This window comes from Gopherus evgoodei, chromosome 13, assembly GCF_007399415.2.
Source record: "Gopherus evgoodei ecotype Sinaloan lineage chromosome 13, rGopEvg1_v1.p, whole genome shotgun sequence".
Taxonomy (NCBI): domain Eukaryota; kingdom Metazoa; phylum Chordata; order Testudines; family Testudinidae; genus Gopherus; species Gopherus evgoodei.
This window is the reverse complement of record NC_044334.1, coordinates 266,984-287,852: the sequence shown is the minus strand read 5'-3', so window position 1 is coordinate 287,852 and position 20,869 is coordinate 266,984. Positions and strand designations below refer to the sequence as shown.

Here is a 20,869-nt window from a genome sequence, read left to right as displayed (position 1 = left end):
TTTGTGCAAATACTGGGGAACAAGAAAGAGAGCTTTGGGAGGCTTGTGGGTTACCACAGTACAGATCTGCCTGCATGGCTACGAGAGACTCGAAAGAGTCAGTTTGGCGAGCCAGGAGGCTTATCATGTGCTTTGAAGTTTTTTCGGTAGCCAATTCCTTTCTCCTGCTTTGTGTTTGCCTCCACTCATACATTTTCTCTCTCCATTCCTGCGTCTTCCTACTTTCTCGTTGTAGTGATTCATAACTGCTTTGATCAATTCTTCTTTTGATTTTCGCGGATTTTTTCTCAAATTCTGCAAGCGACGTGAGGCCGGTGATCCGGCTGCATTAGTCAAGGTCACTAAAAAAAACATAGATAGAAACATGTAATACACAGAGGCTACATTATTTATTATCACACAGTGAAGGAGTTTGTAGACTTTTTGTAGCATCATTCCCACATACCTAACATAACACAGAGAGGCCAGGGAAGCGAAGGCATGGCAAGCAATGGGGTGAGTGTTTCTGCCCCGACTTCACCTGGGAGGGGAAACTGACTGATGGCTCACTGGGGTTTATCAGCACTGGGTAGAGGAGGTAGCTGGTGGCCTGCACAGGGGACAGTAGGGAACATGAAGCTGTCGAGCTGCTGGCCGGGGGGGCAGTCTGCGGCTACCTGCTGGAAGGGGGTGGGGAGACCGGAATGCACCGCGGTGCTGGCTGCCTGCTGGAAGGGTGGGGGAGGAGACGGGAACGCACCGCGGTGCTGGCTACCTGCTGGAAGGGGGTGGGGAGACCGGTACACAACGCAATGCTCGCGACCTGCTGGAAGGGGGTGGGGAGACCAGAACGCACCGCGGTGCTGGCGACCTGCTGGATGGGGGTGGGGAGACCGGAACACAACGCAATGCTCGCGACCTGCTGGAAGGGGGTGGGGAGACCAGAACGCACCGCAGTGCTGGCGACCTGCTGGAAGGGGGTGGGGAGACCGGAACACAACGCAATGCTCGTGACCTGCTGGAAGGGGGTGGGGAGACCAGAACGCACCGCAGTGCTGGCTACCTGCTGGAAGGGGGTGGGGAGACCGGAACACAACGCAATGCTTGCGACCTGCTGGAAGGGGGTGGGGAGACCAGAACGCACTGCGGTGCTGGCGACCTGCTGGATGGGGGTGGGGAGACTGGAACACAACGCAGTGCTGGCTACCTGCTGGAAGGGGGTGGGGAGACCGGAACACAACGCAATGCTCGCGACGTGCTGGAAGGGGGTGGGGAGACCAGAACGCACCGCAGTGCTGGCGACCTGCTGGAAGGGGGTGGGGAGACCGGAACACAACGCAGTGCTGGCTACCTGCTGGAAGGGGGTGGGGAGACCGGAACACAACGCAATGCTCGCGACCTGCTGGATGGGGGTGGGGAGACCGGAACACAACGCAATGCTCGCGACCTGCTGGAAGGGGGTGGGGAGACCAGAACGCACTGCGGTGCTGGCGACCTGCTGGATGGGGGTGGGGAGACCGGAACACAACGCAGTGCTGGCTACCTGCTGGAAGGGGGTGGGGAGACCAGAACGCACCGCAGTGCTGGCTACCTGCTGGAATGGGGTGGGGAGACCAGAACGCACCGCAGTGCTGGCTACCTGCTGGAAGGGGGGAAGGAGACCGGAATGCAATGCGGTGCTCGCGACCTGCTGGAAGGGGGTGGGGAGACCGGAACACAACGCAATGCTCGCGACCTGCTGGAAGGGGGTGGGGAGACCGGAACGCACCGCGGTGCTCGTGACCTGCTGGAAGGGGGTGGGGAGACCGGAACACAACGCAATGCTCGCGACCTGCTGGAAGGGGGTGGGGAGACCAGAACGCACTGCGGTGCTGGCGACCTGCTGGATGGGGGTGGGGAGACTGGAACACAACGCAGTGCTGGCTACCTGCTGGAAGGGGGTGGGGAGACCAGAACGCACCGCAGTGCTGGCTACCTGCTGGAATGGGGTGGGGAGACCAGAACGCACCGCAGTGCTGGCTACCTGCTGGAAGGGGGGAAGGAGACCGGAATGCAATGCAGTGCTCGCGACCTGCTGGAAGGGGGTGGGGAGACCGGAACACAACGCAATGCTCGCGACCTGCTGGAAGGGGGTGGGGAGACCGGAACGCACCGCGGTGCTCGCGACCTGCTGGAAGGGGGTGGGGAGACCAGAATGCAATGTGGTGCTGGCTACCTGCTGGAAGGGGGGGAGGAGACCGGAATGCAATGCGGTGCTCGCAACCTGCTGGCGGGGGATGGGGGAACGGACCGCGAACCTGGCGCCCTGCACTGAAGTATCCCTAAATTCTCAACAGGGTTTCCTACTGCCAGATATATCACTGCTGCGTGTTACCTGGGAAGAGAGGGAGGGTCTTCTACAGCAATGTGGATTCCGCCCTGGCCCCTATGCAGCTTGCCTGTGTGCAGCCATGGTCCCCCCACCCCTCGCTGCACAGTGGATCGGACGAGTTAGCCTGACCGGGACAAGGACCACGGTGGCTCTCCCTAGAAACTTGTGAAAGCACATTGCCCACACTCTGGCTGCAACTTTTCAAGAGATTACCGAGGCCGATTACAGAGACGTGAAAGAGCAAATCAATGGGCTATTCCACGTTTAGGCACGCATGCAGGAAGCCATAACCCAAACCGTCCTCTCCCCAAACATAAAATCTGCTTACCCCGAGCACGCTCCTCTGCTTCTTCTTCACCAGCAACTTCCCACTGCTGCGACTGGCTAGCCTCCTCCTGGCTTGAGAAGAGCTCCTGGCTGCATGCCTCCTGGGACTCCGGGGTGTCTCCCTCCACACCAGTAGCCTGACTCTCGGCTTCCTCTACACCCTCCCCCACGTCTCCCTGCTCTGAACTCTCCATCGTGCTCCTAGGATTGGCAGTGAGGTCACACCCAAGTATGGCATCCAGCTCCTGGTAAAAATGGCAGGTCGTGCGGGCAGCTCCTGAGCGGCGATTTCCCTCACAGGCTTTGCAGTAAGCACTGCGCAGCTCCTTAATTTTTACCCTGCACTGCAACGCGTCCCGTTCATGGCCCCTTATCAGCAAGGACTGTGATATCTGCCCATAGGTATCATAATTTCTCCGGCTGGAGCGCAGTTGTGCTTGCACAGCTTCCTCATCCCAAACACTGATGAGGTCCTGCAGCTCGGAACTGTTCCATGCTGGGGCTCATCTGGGGTGTGGAGGCATGGTCGCTGATTGATTGATTGATTGATTGCACTCCACACCTGGCTGAGCAAACAGGAAGGGGATTTTTAAAATTCCCGGGGCATTTAAAGGTGGGGTCAGCTGAGCCCAGGGCAGTGGAGTGTGCAGGATTACCAGAGAGGCTTAAAAGGTATGCTGGGATACCTCTTTATACCCCGGAGGTCAATAAAAGCGCTGGTGGGGTCCACACTTGCTGACCAGCACTGGATCACTGGAATCGCTACACCCGAGGCTCGACCAGGTGTACAGCCAGCGCTGCAACCAGGGAGTTGCAGCGCTGGCCGTGCTTTGCAAGTGTGGCCACATCCTAAGTTGCAGCGCTGTAACCCCCTCACCAGCGCTGCAACTCTCTAGTGTAGCCATGGCCTAGGTCATTTGTGCACTTTCCAAAATCCCCCCCTTAATGTAGATCTCAGAGTAGGTCAGGATTTCTGCACTACTCAGACAAGTGATGTGCTACTAGTCTTGGAAAGTTACTCATGGGTTTTTATTAACTGAGTCTGTCAAGAAGCTCCAGACATTGGTCAGAATGATGGAAACTAAGGTGGAAAAGACTTATTAGGTCACATACAGTTCATCTCCCAAGAAGCCAGTGCAGGCTTGTTCCCTTTTTAATCTTTTAGCCTGTTTAGTTTTGAATGTCACTTCCCAGGGGTGGCTATTCCACAACTCAATAAATCTCACTGTTAGGCTGTTGATCCTGATAACCAGCCTTTTTCTTGTCTTAATTTGATCCCAGGACTCATAGTAATGTTGTCTTGGCTACCCTAAGTATTCTGTCTTCTTCCTTGGAACATACACTCTTCATTTATTTGTAAACTGTTAACCTACACACTGAGTGAATCCAATGGAAATTTCATTCTAAGCCCGTTTTTACTGGCTTATAGTGTTTTACCACTACAAATGTCTCAGTCCTAGATGCCCCAAATCATAGGCATCAACCCATAGAAGCACCCACAGAAAAAAATTAGTCTGTTCTTACCACATCCCAGCAGCCAGTGCCTCCCCCCTGCCGGCAGCCCTGCTGATCAACTTCTCCCTCTCCCTCTCATCGCCTCCGGCCTGCTGTAGATCAGCTGTTCTGCATGGTGCAGGAGGAGCTGGGAGGGAAGGAGAAGAGTGGGGAAGGGGTGCACTCAGGGGAGGCGGTGGGAAGAGGCGGGGTGGGTGTGTGTGGCCTTGGGGGAAAGGGTGGAGGGGGGGCAGAGCAAGGGCGGGAAGAGGGGAGTGGGGTCAGAGTCTGAGGCGGAGGGTCGAGCACCCCCCAGGTAGAGAGGAATTTAGTGCCTACCACTGTGAAATGACTGCAGATTTTACTTTCAGGCCATGTCTACATCTAAAATTTTGCAGCGCTGGTTGTTACAGCTGTATTAGTACAGCTGTATAGGGCCAGCGCTGCAGAGTGGCCACACTTACAGCAACCAGCGCTGCAAGTGGTGTTAGATGTGGCCACACTGCAGCGCTGTTGGGCGGCTTCAAGGGGGGTTCCGGGACCGAGAGAGCAAACCGGGAACGCCGCGGTTTGCTCTCTCGGTCCCGGAGCCAGCCAGCAAACCGCGGGGAAGGAGACCTGCTTGCTCGGGGTTCCGGGACCGAGAGAGCAAACCGGGAACGCCGCGGTTTGCTCTCTCGGTCCCGGAGCCAGCCAGCAAACCGCGGGGAAGGAGACCTGCTTGCTCGGGGTTCCGGGACCGAGAGAGCAAACCGCGGCGAAGCTGGTTTCCTTTCCCGGTTTGCTCTCTCGGTCCCGGAACCCCGAGCAAGCAGGTCTCCTTCCCCGCGGTTTGCTGGCTGGCTCCGGGACCGAGAGAGCAAACCGCGGCGTTCCCGGTTTGCTCTCTCGGTCCCGGAACCCCGAGCAAGCAGGTCTCCTTCCCCGCGGTTTGCTGACTGGCTCCGGGACCGAGAGAGCAAACCGCGGCGTTCCCGGTTTGCTCTCTCGGTCCCGGAACCCCGAGCAAGCAGGTCTCCTTCCCCGCGGTTTGCTGGCTGGCTCCGGGACCGAGAGAGCAAACCGGGAAAGGAAACCAGCTTGATTACCAGAGGCTTCCTCCTTCCACGGAGGTCAAGAAAAGCGCTGGTGAGTGTCTACATTGCATTACCAGCGCTGGATCACCAGCGCTGGATCCTCTACACCCGAGACAAAACGGGAGTACGGCCAGCGCTGCAAACAGGGAGTTGCAGCGCTGGTGATGCCCTGCAGATGTGGACACTCTCAAAGTTGCAGCGCTGTAACTCCCTCACCAGCGCTGCAACTTTCTGATGTAGACAAGCCCTCAGAGTCTCTGGAATCAGTGTGCTTTATAGTTTCTGGTCAGCAAAAAATCCAAAGAGCAGACAAACAGCACTATTTTCATACCCTCTGCTCTCTTTCCAGCATACAACTTACCTTTTCATGGTTAGTGTATTTTAACCATACTAAAAGCATTACATGTTATAACAAATAAAAGCTGCATAGTTTAATTGACAAATAAGTCTGCTGTTAGCAGAAATGCACAACCATCTTTTTCACAGGGCCAGTTCTCTCTGGGTCCTCTATGGTAAATATGCAGGATACTCAAGACCACTAAGAGCAGGTGCAGAAGCTAAAAGTTGGGTGACAGCTTTTGAGGGACATTTTCAGGTATAAAGAAACCCAACATTTCTTGACCCCCTAAAAATGTATTTTTCTATCAGCTGCCATGATCCTGCCTGTAACACTTTGTGCTAAGCCAGCCACAGAAGTTAAAGGGTGAAAAGATTTATTTTATCATCTCGGTCCTTCCCTTGAAACAGACCTCAAAAGAGGATTATGTCCCTTTGATTACTTGTCAGTTGGCACTCTCTGTTGTATTGATCAAACATGGACCAAATTAATGTTATATGTAACTGAAACACAAACTCACTGGAAACTTGGTAGGAAACTCAGAGAATTATCCAGAAACCTACAAATTAAAGGTCTCCTTCTGCTCCCACTGAAGTCAATGTGAGTTTTGCCATTGAGATCAGCAGAACAGGATGGGGCCCAAAATGCACAAGAATGGGAACAATAAGATGGCGCCTTACCCTGGTGGGTGCATTGATAATGGAAACATTATATCCATATTGAAATGTCCCTCCAATTCCAACAGCACAAACAGCCAGAAACAGTGTCCAGCTGGGCAGCTATAGAAAGAAACAAAGAATAACCAGGGCATGAGACATGATGGAGCCTAGACTATTAGTGTCATTTCAGTCTCTAACCAGCCTGGGAGAAAAATCCAGAACACCAATTCATCATTTATGTCTGGACTCAGAGCATTTAGGTAGAGACCTAGCAACATTTCACATAAGTCTGTGGTAGAAAATGCATTTCCCCTTGGCTTGGCAAGGCGTGTTCCCATTAGATGTGAACAGTTATCTGAGGCTCAGGAACAGCTTCAGTTAAACTAGTGCAGAGATGGTAACACACACTGCCTTCCAGTAACACCAAATAGTTGCACACATCTCCTAAGTGGCAAGCTGGAATCTAGGCAACAGAACAGCAGCTTTGCTTGGTACTTTGAGGGCATGTGACTGCCTAAGCTGATACGCCTGGTTCTCACAAAGGCATGTCTATCTATATAGGTTCTAACATATCTAATAGAGGTGAATGGCTTTTAACTATTAATGGATTAACATTAACAATATATTTTAAAAAACAACAGGGGGGCATAGATTCACAAAAGATCAACCCATTGTCCAGAGGTTTTTCTCTTGCACTGAAATGCAGAGGCAGAAATAAGGCCCTTGTTCTATAATTGTGACCCATGAGGCCGTTCTGTGCAAAAAGACTCTCACCAGCCATTGCAGGGTGTTTCTGTACTTTTATTTTTAATGAGAACAGTGGTTTTAAAACTGTGCCTTCATTTAACCATATGCAGAATTGTTCTGTTGCCTCTTGCTCTTCTCTTTTCACAGCTAGAAAAAAGATCATTACTAATAGCAACTAAGAGTGCTGAAGACAGGGAGGTTGCCCACTATGGCCCATATCTGGAGGCGTTGTGTGGGGGTGGACATGCGGGGCCACATGCCCCCCCCCGATTTCTGCCACAGTTTATATTTTTATTTCTTTTTTTGCTGGGAGGTGGTTTAAAACATGAGTGCACGTAGTTTATTTCAAAGCAGAGATGCCAGCAATAATGAGCTGCTCCTCTTTTGTCCTTCCCTTTTGCAAGTTCAACTCATGCTGGCACTGACCCACAGCGACCCTCCAGCCAGGCCAATGGGGCCACATGTGGGGCAAATTCCGCACTTGCCCAGGCTTGCAGGGCTGGACCTGCAGTGGGGTCACCGCCAGCCCATGGGGCAGGGTACCTGCGCTGGTGTTTGTTTGGGACTCACTCAGGGACCTTGTGGGATATAACCAGAGCCATGGAGTGGCTAATGCACAGGAGCTCCAGCCAACGGGACCTTGGAAGTCAGGCTGGAAACCACCCAGCCTCCAGGGGCTCCCACATGTGGGGTTTGTTGACTCAGAGCTGGCCCCATGCTTGGTCACATGGTGCCACTGGGCCCCTCCCTGCATGGCAGTGGCAGAGCTAAGCCAATAAATTGACTTTGGAGGCCAAGTGAGAGGCAAGAGCAACAGCCGAGTGCTGCAGGGAGGCAGGCTGAGGATAAGGGGAGGTGCCTGCCCATGGTGGGCCATGATGTGAGCTGTTCAGGAGTGTGGCCAATCCTTTAAATTGTGCTCCTCCCCCTACTTTGAGCGGTTACGTGTCACCTCCGTGTGACTCGCACAGTGCAGCAGCCAAATCAGACAACAACCACCAACTGTTGTTCTTGTCTCATGATTTCTTACTTGTAATTGTACAGAATTATTATTTTTATAATTAATCACTTGATAGATTAAGTCATTACTGGCTTCTACTCTTAGAAATGACCCCACATTCTTCTTATGAGCACGACAAGTCTTTAAAATGCTAACAACACTGTATTCACTCTAAGGCAAAAAGGTTTCTGTTAGCACCTACCACAGCCATAGGGTCACTGTCCTGGACCTACAGCATATGGACACAAAAAAATGGTTGATGCTGAGTAAACAATAATAACAGTTATGCAGACCAAGCCTTCCAAAAATGCACCATCATTGAGGAACAGTGCAATTCAACAGGCTTGGTATGGAAACAGGAGCCACAACTCACAGGTTCTATTCCCAACTCCTTGTGTGACTTGAGCAAGCCATTTAAACCACCCATGCCTCAGTTTACCATCTGTAAGACAGGGATTTTCACCTTCTGTGTACTTGGACCTCTACAGACAAGCTGATAAGAATGATTATTTTATTGCTATGGATGCATATTCATTGCCTTATTTAATTTGAACTAAAGCTGTTACATTTTGGGTTGAATCCTTCTTATAATCTGCACTGAGACTCCTAGTTCAGTTCTGATTTTTTTTTCTGAAAAGATCTCTAAGGGAACATCTGGTATTGGAGGCAAGATTAAACACCACATGGTTACAGGGCTCCATTCTTTAAAAAAAGTGACAAAATCAATAAGGTACACACGTCATATAAGTAACTGTGGGATCTGATGCTTGTCCTTCCTTGCCCATTTCTTCCCTTGTCTGTCTGTTTATAACTCTCACTTGCTATGTCATGTTGAGTTTAGAGCTATGTTCTTCAAAGGAGGAACCACATCTGAACTTGTTGTGTGAGCTGCCCAGCCATGACATTTTGTGACATTACTGCATCCATTTAGAAATATGACACTAACCAAAAGGCTGCTCCATTTAACTTCATGGTGCGGCTAAGGAAAAGTTCAGGAAAAGTTCCACGACAACCTCCCTTTATGTGGGAGAAAAGTCTCAAATCCATTTCCTTATGAGCCTAGTTATTTCCTTTGTGAGATTCTGATTTAAAGGTACAGCACAAAACAACTGGAGAATGTTTCATTTGCAAATCAATAGTAAAGTTACAAAACTCCATACCCCGCAGGCATCTTTACCGGTAAGGATAGTTCTGCTTACCTTGCTGGGGCTTCTAGGACCTTTCAGTAGAGACTGGCATTCCATTCTTAGTATTAGGCTGGATTAGATTTCCCCTGCACACTTTAACAAGCTACAGTACAAGAATGAGAGGTGCCATAGAAATTGAAGTTATTATTAATTATTATTATTTGCTATTAGTGCTAATGTAAGAAAATCAGGATTCTTTATTCCAGCTCTAGCACTCCAGCTTCTTCCTTTTGGAACAGTTTTTTTCTTATGGAAATGTTCAACCCTCTCATATAGTCGCAGTCTGAAGAGCTCTCTCAATAAACTTTTTAACATTAAACTGTGAAAAATCCCTTCATTTCAGTCACTCAGGGAAACATGCACATTAGCTGCCTGTTAGTTATGGGCAATATTTTGGCCAGTAAAGAAAGCAAAAGGACAGTTACCTTGTGATTTGCTGTCAAGTCTCCCACTGTCGATGATCCTGTAATAGTTTGCTTACTGCATTCCATTGATTATAGACTGAAGAGTGGAGTTAATCAAATAAAAAAGTGTGAAATCAGAAGACCTTGTCCCTAAACACAACTCTTTAATCTGCTGGCCCTTCAGGCGCAAGCAGGAAGCACTGCGCTTCTCATCTGACTAGGATTTAACTCACTGCCCAGAATAACTGAGGCAGATCTGAACTAACACATGGCACCAGCTCTGAGGTAGGATAATTAATTACTATCAGATTCTGTAAATACTGGAAGCTTAAAAAGTATGGGATAAACGCTCAAAATAATAAGGAATCTATTTAGCTATGTATTTTATTGTATTGTCCCCAAGCAAGTTTGCTGAGAAGTTTCTTAGCCATGCTGGAGGATGGTGAGATTCAGCACTCAGCAGACCAGTATTTCCTTTATCATTTTGTCATGTATATAGGAAGGTCACTGGAGACTGACCATTCTGAATGAGTGTTGAATAATAAAAGCCTCAAATTCTATCTTTTGATATGCTCATGGAGCTTCCATTAATGTCAATGGGGACTGTGGCTGCAAATCCAAGGACAGAATTTGACTCTATTGTAAATTAAGAATACTTTATTTATAAGCAAACAAACAATTTGCTAATCTGACACCCAGTGCCTGGAACAAAAATATAACTAAACTTTCTCTATACCTGTTAATTTCATTTTTGAAATTTAGTTTAATCCAGGTTGAATTAGGCAAAGTACCTATGAAAGATCATGTGACAGTCAGCAGAGCAGCTGAACTGGGTACAGATGAGCTACAATAACATTTTATTTTCCTTTCCTTTTGTATGAGCTTGTTGCTTATGAAAGACACCAGAATGACAGTGGCAGGACAAGTTTTCCTCACATTGCTTTACCAATGTGCCCTGCCCTGCCCACCTGAGGACTCCTTCTAATGCTGAGTAGTGATTTAATTATTCATGGACAAGTAATTTTTGGCTTCTTTGCTCATAGTGGAGGGGATTTTTGTCATGTGGAAACTTCTGCACTAGAAAACAAACTAATTTAATCTAGTCTTGATACACACCGGGCACTAGAGGTGAAGTACTCCTTTTTGCAATCAGTAGCATATAAAAAGTATCCTGCCACCTCTTCCATACATGCAAAGTAAATTATTGTTACTGAAATAGGAATTAGGCTGTTGAGGGGCAAATAGGTTATGGCTAACAAGGATAAATGCGTGTAATTGCTGTGGGAATTTATGGTCTCATCCACAACTACTAGAATATGGGACTCCTAGTTGTTCATTAGTAGCTACACATTGTCCAGATAGAATAATGGCTTACTTACCTTAAGGCCACTTGCCCTGCCCTCCAACCAGGCAGAAGCATGGAAAGATGGCTTCACAATGCTCTGCTACAGAAGAACTAGTGGAGAGTCTGCTAAAAGCAGACTTTAAAAGGGAATTTATTCTGCACTATGTTACCAATGGACGGATTGCTCCTGTCAGTTTTGCTGCAGCCATGAGCTGGTACCAAATGGTAGGATATACTTAGGCTACCTTCTGCTATAGTAATGTGTAGTCACCTCCAATGACAACTAACTTATTAGTGGAGCGTTAATGGGGCACACTGGTGTTTGATGTTGACCTCCTGACCACAGGCCATAAAGTCTGTCCTGATGAAGAAGACACAGACTCTGCAGTTGTTTTTACGGTTAGAGGGTTTCCTTCAAGAGCAGAAGGGCAAGAAACTTAATATTTTTTTTAAATTAAAACTTAAATTCCTGAGGAACTTAGTGGGCCACCAAAAGTGTAGAAGGGTGTGAAGGTATGTCCTGTCTCTGTCAGCTTCTGGAGGTGACCCCAGCCGTGCAGTGAGGGATAAGGCTTCCAAGTGTCTTGTTTTTGACACTAAAAGTACAGTTACTAGAGTAACTGCAATCAGCCTTCCTGCCAAGAGGGCGGGAAGAGCAGCAGCTGTTGCTGGAGCCTGGAGGAGCTACTCAGCTGCTGATGAAGAGAACTGGCTAGCTCCTGTACCTGGGTCTACCCTCTCCACGGAGAGTGTGACCCTACACACCATATTGTTCATAGGGATATTGTTCTGATATGAATATGGCATAACTAAGATGTGTTCCATGCAAGGGTCATGTGAGATATCATTGGAAAGGTTATGATGTACTGACTATGATTATCTTATTTGTGTTCATGTATCATTTCTGTATCTGTAGTTAGGAATATTGACTATGTATCATATACAAAAGTGTTTGCACCTGGGGAACGCCCACCAGACAGTGGGCAATCAGCCTGGATGGACCACTAGAGAGTACAATCTGACTTTGAAGATGCTAATCTCTCCCCTTCCTGAGAAGCTTTCTGGGATGCTGCTTTGACACTGCAAGGTCATGTGATCATGTCACCTAGTACTGGACCTTTTTCCACTAATAGGAGGTGGGGACCAAACTGGGAAACAAAAGATTCCCACCATATGTGAATCCAATTTAAGGCAGTAAAGTGAGTTAATCTTCACTGGTTCTTCACTGAATCCTCCTCCAGGATGACTGCTAAGAACATCTAAGAAACAGGGACTGATGGGGTGGAGAAGAGCTGAGCCTAGTCTGGAAAAGGTGTCTGGCCTGTGAAAGAAATACCTGGAGTTTTAACCTACAAGCAAGAGCAGCTTGTCTTCAAGAACCTCTACAATCTGCAACTAAGCAACATTTAAGGTGAGAAATTACTACTTGTAGTCAGTTTCTTTAGTGTATTAAGCTTAGTTTGCATGCTTGCTTTATTTGCCCAGTAATCCACTTTGATTTGTTTGCTATCCCTTATAATCACTTAAAATCTATTCTTTCTAATTAATAAACTTGTTTTGTTTTCTTTAAACCAGTTTGTCTGATTCATAACTGGGGAAGGCTGGAGGGGAAGCTTCGTACATCTTCTTCCACACTGAGGGACGAAGGTGATTTTCATGAGCTTATGCTGTGTAGGTCTCTGTGCAGTACAAGACAATACAATTTTGGGTTTGCACCCCAAAAGGGGAGTGCACTTGCGTGCTGGGTAATTCCCTTGCTGATGCTGTCCATGCAGATCTGATCTCAGTGTCTGTGTCTTTCTGCAGCTGGGCATGTGACATAACCTTATTCCCAGATTCTGGACCTTAGCGTCCAAAATTTGGGGGTTAGCATGAAAACCTCCAAGCTTAGTTACCAGCTTGGACCTGGTACCTGCTGCCACCACCCAAAAAATTAAGAGTGTTTTGGGGCACTCTGGTCCCCCTGAAAAACCTTCCCTGGGGACCACAAGACCCAAATCCCTTGAGTCTCACAACAAAGGGAAATAATCCTGATTCCCTTCCCCCCTCCAGGTGCTCCTGGAGAGATACACAGACACAAGCTCTGTGAAACTACGCAGAGTGAGTCCCCCTCTCCGTTCCCAATCCTGGAACAAAAGCACTTTCCTCTTCACCCAGAGGAAATGCAAAATCAGGCTAGCAATCCAACACACAGCTCTCCCCTTGATTTCTTCCTCCCACCAATTCCCTGGTGAGTACAGACTCAATTTCCCTGAAGTAAAGAAAAACTCCAACAGGTCTTAAAAGAAAGCTTTATATAAAAAAAGAAAGAAAAAATACAAATGCTCTCTCTGTATTAAGATGATACAACACAGGGTCAATTGCTTAAAAGAATATTGAATAAACAGCCTTATTCAAAAAGAATACAAATCAAAGCCCTCCAGCACTTACATTCATGCAAATACCAAAGAAAAGAAACCATAGAACTTACTATCTGATCTCTTTGTCCTTACACTTAGAAACAGAAGACTAGAAAATAGAACTACTTCTCCAAAGCTCAGAGGAAACAGGCAGACAGACAAAAGACTCAGACACCCACTTCCCTCCACCCAAAGTTGAAAAAATCCGGTTTCCTGATTGGTTCTCTGGTCAGGTGTTTCAGGTGAAAGAGACATTAACCCTTAGCTATCTGTTTATGACACGCCCCCCAAATTGCAGACAGTGGGGAAGCTCACTGGCGGCAATTTCCTTCTAGAACTTGAAAATAAACAGATTAATACAACACATGCACCTTTACATATACTACTAAGTATATAACTAACAGACTTTTACATTTTAAGAACACTTTTTAACTACTGGACTCTGGGAAACTCTCACGGGAGAGTGCATCAGCAACTTTGTTAGAAGCTCCTGTGATGTGTTGAATTTCAAAATTAAAATCTTGGAGAGCTAAACTCCACCGAAGAAGTTTCTTGTTGTTCCCCTTGGCAGTATGAAGCCACTTTAGTGCAGCATGGTCAGTTTGTAGTTGGAACCGCCGTCCCCAAACATATGGGCGTAGCTTTTCCAGGGCGTACACAATGGCATAGCATTCCTTTTCACTGACTGACCAGTGACTTTCCCTCTCAGACAGTTTCTTGCTGAGAAACACGACAGGATGGAAGTTGTGATCTGTTGCTTCCTGCATGAGTACTGCTCCTATACCACGCTCAGATGCATCCGTGGTTACTAGGAATGGCTTGTCAAAGTCCGGGGCCCTGAGCACAGGGTCAGACATGAGTGTTGCCTTAAGTTGGGTAAAGGCCTTTTGACACTCATCAGTCCACTTAACTGCATTTGGCTGGGTCTTTTTGGTCAGGTCGGTCAATGGGGCAGCGATTTGGCTGTAGTGTGGTACAAATCGCCTGTAGTATCCGGCCAAGCCTAAGAAGGATTGGACTTGCTTTTTGGACCGTGGGACAGGCCACTTTTGGATAGCATCCACTTTGGCCTGTAGGGGGTTTATGGTTCCTCGACCCACCTGGTGCCCCAGGTAAGTCACTCTGTTTTGGCCTATTTGACACTTTTTGGCCTTAGCAGTTAGTCCTGCCTGCCTGATGCGCTCAAAGACCTTTTCCAGGTGTAGTAGGTGTTCGGGCCAGGAGTCTGAAAAAATGGCCACATCATCGAGGTAGGCAACTGCAAATTCTCCCAGTCCAGCTAGTAGACCGTCTACCAGCCTCTGGAAGGTGGCGGGTGCATTTCGAAGGCCGAAAGGAAGGACATTGAATTCATACACCCCCGCATGGGTGACGAATGCTGACCTCTCCTTGGCAGGTTCATCTAGCGGTACTTGCCAGTACCCTTTGGTTAAGTCTATTGTAGAGATGAACTGGGCACGTCCCAACTTTTCCAATAGCTCATCAGTGCGTGGCATTGGATAGTTGTCCGGACGAGTTACCGCATTTAGCTTACGGTAGTCCACGCAGAAGCGTATTTCCCCATCTGGTTTGGGTACCAGAACCACTGGAGATGCCCATGCACTGGTAGATGAGCGGATTATACCCATTTGTAGCATGTTCTGGATCTCCCGTTCTATAGCAGCTTGGGCATGAGGAGACACTCGGTAGGGTGGGGTTCTGATTGGGTGAGCATTACCTGTATCAATGGAGTGGTATGCCCGTTCAGTCCGTCCTGGGGTGGCTGAGAACAATGGGGCGAAGCTAGTGCACAGCTCCTTGATTTGTTGCCGCTGCAGACGTTCCAGGGTGGTTGAGAGGTTCACCTCTTCCACGCCACCGTCTTTTTTTCCGTCGTAGTAGACACCGTCAGGCCACTCAGCATCATCTCCCTGGACTGTAAACTGACAAACCTGTAAGTCTCTGGAATAGAAAGGCTTGAGAGAATTAACATGGTACACTTTAGGCTTTAGTGAGGAATTGGGAAATGCTATGAGATAGTTTACAGTTCCCAGGCGCTCTTGGACCGTGAATGGCCCTTCCCATGATGCTTCCATTTTATGGGCCTGTTGCGCCTTCAAGACCATAACCTGGTCTCCTACCTTGAAGGAACGTTCTCTGGCATGTCTGTCATACCAGGCCTTTTGCTCTTCTTGAGCATCCTTTAGGTTCTCTCTAGCAAGGGCTAAAGAGTGTCGGAGGGTGCTTTGTAGGTTGCTTACAAAGTCCAGAATGTTAGTTCCTGGAGAAGGCGTAAACCCCTCCCATTGCTGTTTCACCAACTGTAATGGCCCCTTAACCTCGTGACCATACACAAGTTCAAATGGTGAAAACCCTAAACTGGGATGTGGTACAGCCCTGTAGGCAAACAGCAACTGCTGCAACACTAGGTCCCAATTATTGGAGAATTCGTTGATGAATTTTCGTATCATGGCCCCCAAAGTTCCATTGAACCTTTCCACCAGGCCATTGGTTTGATGGTGGTACGGGGTGGCAACCAAGTGATTCACCCCATGAGTTTCCCACAGTTTTTCCATGGTCCCTGCCAGGAAATTAGACCCTGAATCTGTAAGGATGTCAGAGGGCCAACCTACCCTGGCAAAGATGTCTGTTAGGGCCAGGCACACAGTGTTAGCCCTGGTGTTGCCTAGAGCTACTGCTTCTGGCCATCGGGTAGCAAAGTCCACTAAAGTCAGTACGTACTGCTTTCCTCTGGGCGTCTTTTTTGGGAAAGGGCCCAGAATATCCACAGCTACTCGCTGAAATGGGACCTCAATTATGGGGAGTGGCTGGAGAGGGGCCTTGACCTGGTCTTGAGGCTTTCCCACTCTTTGGCATACCTCACAAGACCGGACATACTTGGCAACGTCCTTGCCCATCCCCTCCCAGTGGAAGGACTTCCCCAACCGGTCCTTGGTTCGGTTCACCCCAGCATGGCCACTGGGATGATCATGGGCTAAGCTTAAGAGCTTCCCCCGGTACTTAGTTGGAACCACCAACTGTTTTTGCGGCTGCCATTCTTTCCGGTGTCCACCAGAAAGAATTTCCTTGTATAAAAGTCCTTGGTCTATAACAAACCGGGATCGATTAGAAGAGCTGAGAGGCGGTGGGGTGCTCCGTGCCGCCGCCCACGCTTTCTGAAGGCTGTCATCTGCTTCCTGCTCAGTCTGGAACTGTTCCCTTGAGTCTGGGGACACCAGTTCTTCCTCAGACTGTGGACTTGGGCTTGGTCCCTCTGGAAGCGATGTAGGTGATGGGGTTGTTTCCGTTGCTGGTGAACCGCTCTCCGCTGGTGCACCTGAGGGTATTTCAGGCTCTGGCTGAGCCTTTTGGGTATGGCTGTCTTTTGCTTCTGCCAGTTCTGGCTTGCTGGCGCCCTCTGGCGTTGAGTTTGAAGATGTGGTTGCACTTGCTGGTGCTGGTTGTTGTTCCAGTTCCGGGCCTGGGACTGGAGATGCTGTGGCTGTTTCAGTGGTAGGCATGGAATCCGGGTCCACTGCCTGTGTCTGGGTCTCTGGTAACACAGACGGGGCTTCTGTGGACGGCTCAGGAACAGGAATGGGTCTGGAAGCTTGCCTGGTTTGGCTACGGGTAACCATTCCCACTCTCTTGGCCCGCCTCACCTGGTTGGCCAAGTCTTCCCCCAGTAGCATGGGGATAGGATAATTGTCATAGACTGCAAAAGTCCACATTCCTGACCAGCCTTTGTACTGGACAGGCAGTTGAGCTGTAGGCAAGTCTACAGCTTGTGACATGAAGGGGTAAATTGTAACTTTGGCCTTTGGGTTAATGAATTTGGGGTCAACGAAGGATTGGTGGATAGCTGAGACTTGTGCCCCCGTGTCTCTCCACGCAGTAACCTTCTTTCCGCCCACTCTCAAATTTTCCCTTCGCTCCAAGGGTATTTGAGAGGCATCCGGGCCTGGGGATCTTTGGTGTGATGGTGGTGTAATGAATTGCACTCGCATGGTGTTCTTGGGACAGTTGGCCTTGATATGTCCCGGTTCATTACACTTAAAGCATCTTCCATCTGATGGGTCACTGGGCCGAGGTGAGTTACTGGAGACTGGTGAGGTTGAAGAGTAGGGTATCTGTGGCTTTACTTGGGTGGTATGGAGGGTCTTTGGCTGTCCTCGGTTGTAGGGTTTATGGTCTGTGTGCCCCCTGGGGTAATCGTTCCCCTTGACAGTAGCTTTTTTGCTTTCTGCCAGTTCCATCCATTTGGCTCCAATCTCCCCCGCCTCAGCGATAGTTTTGGGATTTCTATCTTGTATGTACCGTGTGATGTCTTCAGGAACACCATCCAAGAACTGCTCCATTTGTATGAGGAGGTTCACTTCTTCCAAGGTTTGAATGTTGTTTCCTGTTAACCAGGCCTCATAGTTTTTTGCAATGTAGTAGGCGTGTTTGGGAAATGACACCTCTGGTTTCCATTTTTGGGTTCTGAAGCGCCGACGGGCATGATCTGGGGTTATCCCCATCCTGTATCTGGCCTTGGTTTGAAAAAGTTTATAGTCATTCATTTGCGGCTTGGGCATTTCAGCTGCCACCTCTGCTAAAGGTCCACTGAGGTGTGGCCTTAATTCTACCATGTACTGGTCTTCGGGGATGCTGTACCCAAGACAGGCTCTTTCAAAATTTTCCAAGAAGGCCTCGGTGTCATCACCTGCCTTGTAGGTGGGAAATTTCCTGTGCTGTGGAGCAATAATTGGCGCCGGGTTGTTAGGGTTGGCTGGCACATGCAGCCCAGCTTTTGCCATCTCCAGTTCATGTTTTCTCTGTTTTTCCTTCTCTTCATTCTCTTTTTGTTGTTTTTCCATTTCTTTTTGGTGCTTTTCCATTTCTCGGCGGTGGGCCAACTCTTCTTCTTCTTGCTTCCTTCTGTGGGCCAACTCATCTTCTTCTAGTTTTCTTTTGTGTGCTGCCTCTTGGGCTGCCTGTTCTCTTTGGAAGGCTGCCAGTTTGATGCTTTCTTCCTTTTCTTTTATCTCCATCTCTTTTTGTTTTATTTCCAGTTGTCGCCTGTGTTCAGCTTCTTTTAATTGGTCTTCGGCCTCCATTTTTGTCCTGGTAGACATGGTTCCTGTTTTCTTGTGTTGGGGTGCCCTCCGGTGTTTCTCTTTTGAACTGCAGGCTCTGTTGCCTCCTGAAGTCTGCCTAGCAACAGTGCTTTTTTCCCTTTCTCTCTCTAGCTAATGTTCAATGAAGGGAAACCAGAAAAACCACTTTATTTGCATGCATATAGAGTGCTGGTATGACTCTCAATGGGAGTGCTATTGCATGACAAAAGACCCTTAACAGTCTTCTCGCTTAACATGCAAACCACAAACTGCTAGAGAGAGCAGAAAAAAAAATTCTCTCTGGTTCCCTTTTAAAACCAAACTGTTTCTCTCTGCTAAAAAGCCCTTAGCAGAGAAAAGAAAAATATAATATTCCTACTGGCTTCTGGATTCTGTCTATCTCCCGCCACTGCCACCATGACATAACCTTATTCCCAGATTCTGGACCTTAGCGTCCAAAATTTGGGGGTTAGCATGAAAACCTCCAAGCTTAGTTACCAGCTTGGACCTGGTACCTGCTGCCACCACCCAAAAAATTAAGAGTGTTTTGGGGCACTCTGGTCCCCCTGAAAAACCTTCCCTGGGGACCACAAGACCCAAATCCCTTGAGTCTCACAACAAAGGGAAATAATCCTGATTCCCTTCCCCCCTCCAGGTGCTCCTGGAGAGATACACAGACACAAGCTCTGTGAAACTACGCAGAGTGAGTCCCCCTCTCCGTTCCCAATCCTGGAACAAAAGCACTTTCCTCTTCACCCAGAGGAAATGCAAAATCAGGCTAGCAATCCAACACACAGCTCTCCCCTTGATTTCTTCCTCCCACCAATTCCCTGGTGAGTACAGACTCAATTTCCCTGAAGTAAAGAAAAACTCCAACAGGTCTTAAAAGAAAGCTTTATATAAAAAAAGAAAGAAAAAATACAAATGCTCTCTCTGTATTAAGATGATACAACACAGGGTCAATTGCTTAAAAGAATATTGAATAAACAGCCTTATTCAAAAAGAATACAAATCAAAGCCCTCCAGCACTTACATTCATGCAAATACCAAAGAAAAGAAACCATAGAACTTACTATCTGATCTCTTTGTCCTTACACTTAGAAACAGAAGACTAGAAAATAGAACTACTTCTCCAAAGCTCAGAGGAAACAGGCAGACAGACAAAAGACTCAGACACCCACTTCCCTCCACCCAAAGTTGAAAAAATCCGGTTTCCTGATTGGTTCTCTGGTCAGGTGTTTCAGGTGAAAGAGACATTAACCCTTAGCTATCTGTTTATGACAGCATGTCCCAGCCTGTGTGTATGCTAGAGGAGGCTTGAGGGCCTGACTCAGCAAGACAGGGTGAGGGAAACCAGGTTGGTGGAATGGGAGGGATCAGTAGGATTCCAGTACATCAGATGGCACCCCAGAAAGGGGGGGAGGGGAACCCATCACAGAGAGATAGGTACTGGTGCCACCACCACCTGTCCCTCAAAGGGACAACACCCCTTTTTTGCCAGATAGCTGGACAAACAAGTTTCTTTTTCTTTACTTCTGACTATTTGATGAACTAGTTTTAAGAGAACCCTCTAGCAAAATCAGTACATTAGTAATTATAAAATCCTTTGTTATGCCTAAAATCTATGGAAACATATTTTTTAAAGTATCAGAGGGGTAGCCGTGTTAGTCTGGATCTGTAAAAGGAGCAAAGAGTCCTGTGGCACCTTATAGACTAAAAGATGTATTTGAGCATGAGCTTTCATGGGTGAATACTCACTTCATCAGATGTGGGTATTCACCCACAAAAGCTCACGCTCCAATATGTCTGTTAGTCTATAAGGTGGCACAGGACTCTTTGCTGATATTTTTTAAAGTTGGTGAAATTTCACAAACATGTTTATTGTTATGGAGATCACACAAAGTAAATTAGTGTTCCCTCCTTTTTTCTAACAGCAATGAACATTGTTATGAACACACTAAACCTCTGTGACTGATTAATTTAAAACAATGTCTTTGTTTCAGTGAGTTAAATATGTAGTAATCTGGAATTATTACTTTATGAAGGCTTAAGAGTACATTTAAAATATTAAATCATCTTAGAAATACTGATTAAGAAAATGTAAAACAGAGAAGAGCTGCATCATGTATTCCATAATATTTAATGTTGTATTCAGCAAGACAGCTGACTTGCCCTTAGTATAAAGATTTTGCAAATAAATCTCTGACAAACCTCAGGGTATATCAAAAAACCTGTGACTGACATTTTTTATTCCCAAGTTCAGTGCCTTTAATTAGGTACATTCTGCATGTCCAGTCTTCACCTTCTGGCATGCAGTGGAAAACATGCTTCATTTTCTTTAGAAAGGAATTGCAGAAGAGTGTTTTTTTCCCAAATGTCATTTGCTTCATTTGTGTTCAGGGATTTGGCTGGAAGGGGGTGATCATGGAGGGGGAGGGAAGAGAGGAGGGAGACAGTGGGGAGAGG

At 47.8% G+C, this 20,869-nt stretch overlaps 1 protein-coding gene across 1 annotated transcript in view; it reads right to left on the bottom strand.

Annotated features, from left to right (window-relative positions):
- LOC115660855 (solute carrier family 2, facilitated glucose transporter member 11-like) overlaps positions 1 to 9,916 on the bottom strand; it is a 42,736-nt gene extending 32,820 nt beyond the window's left edge. Inside the window, exons 1-2 of the mRNA XM_030582644.1 lie at positions 9,603 to 9,916; positions 6,265 to 6,363 (exon numbers count right to left, since the gene is read on the bottom strand). Coding sequence (XP_030438504.1) covers positions 6,265 to 6,363; positions 9,603 to 9,668 — 165 coding nt within the window. The 5' untranslated portion in view covers positions 9,669 to 9,916. The remainder of the gene's footprint in view (positions 1 to 6,264; positions 6,364 to 9,602) is intronic.
- Between the last annotated feature and the right edge of the window lie 10,953 nt (positions 9,917 to 20,869).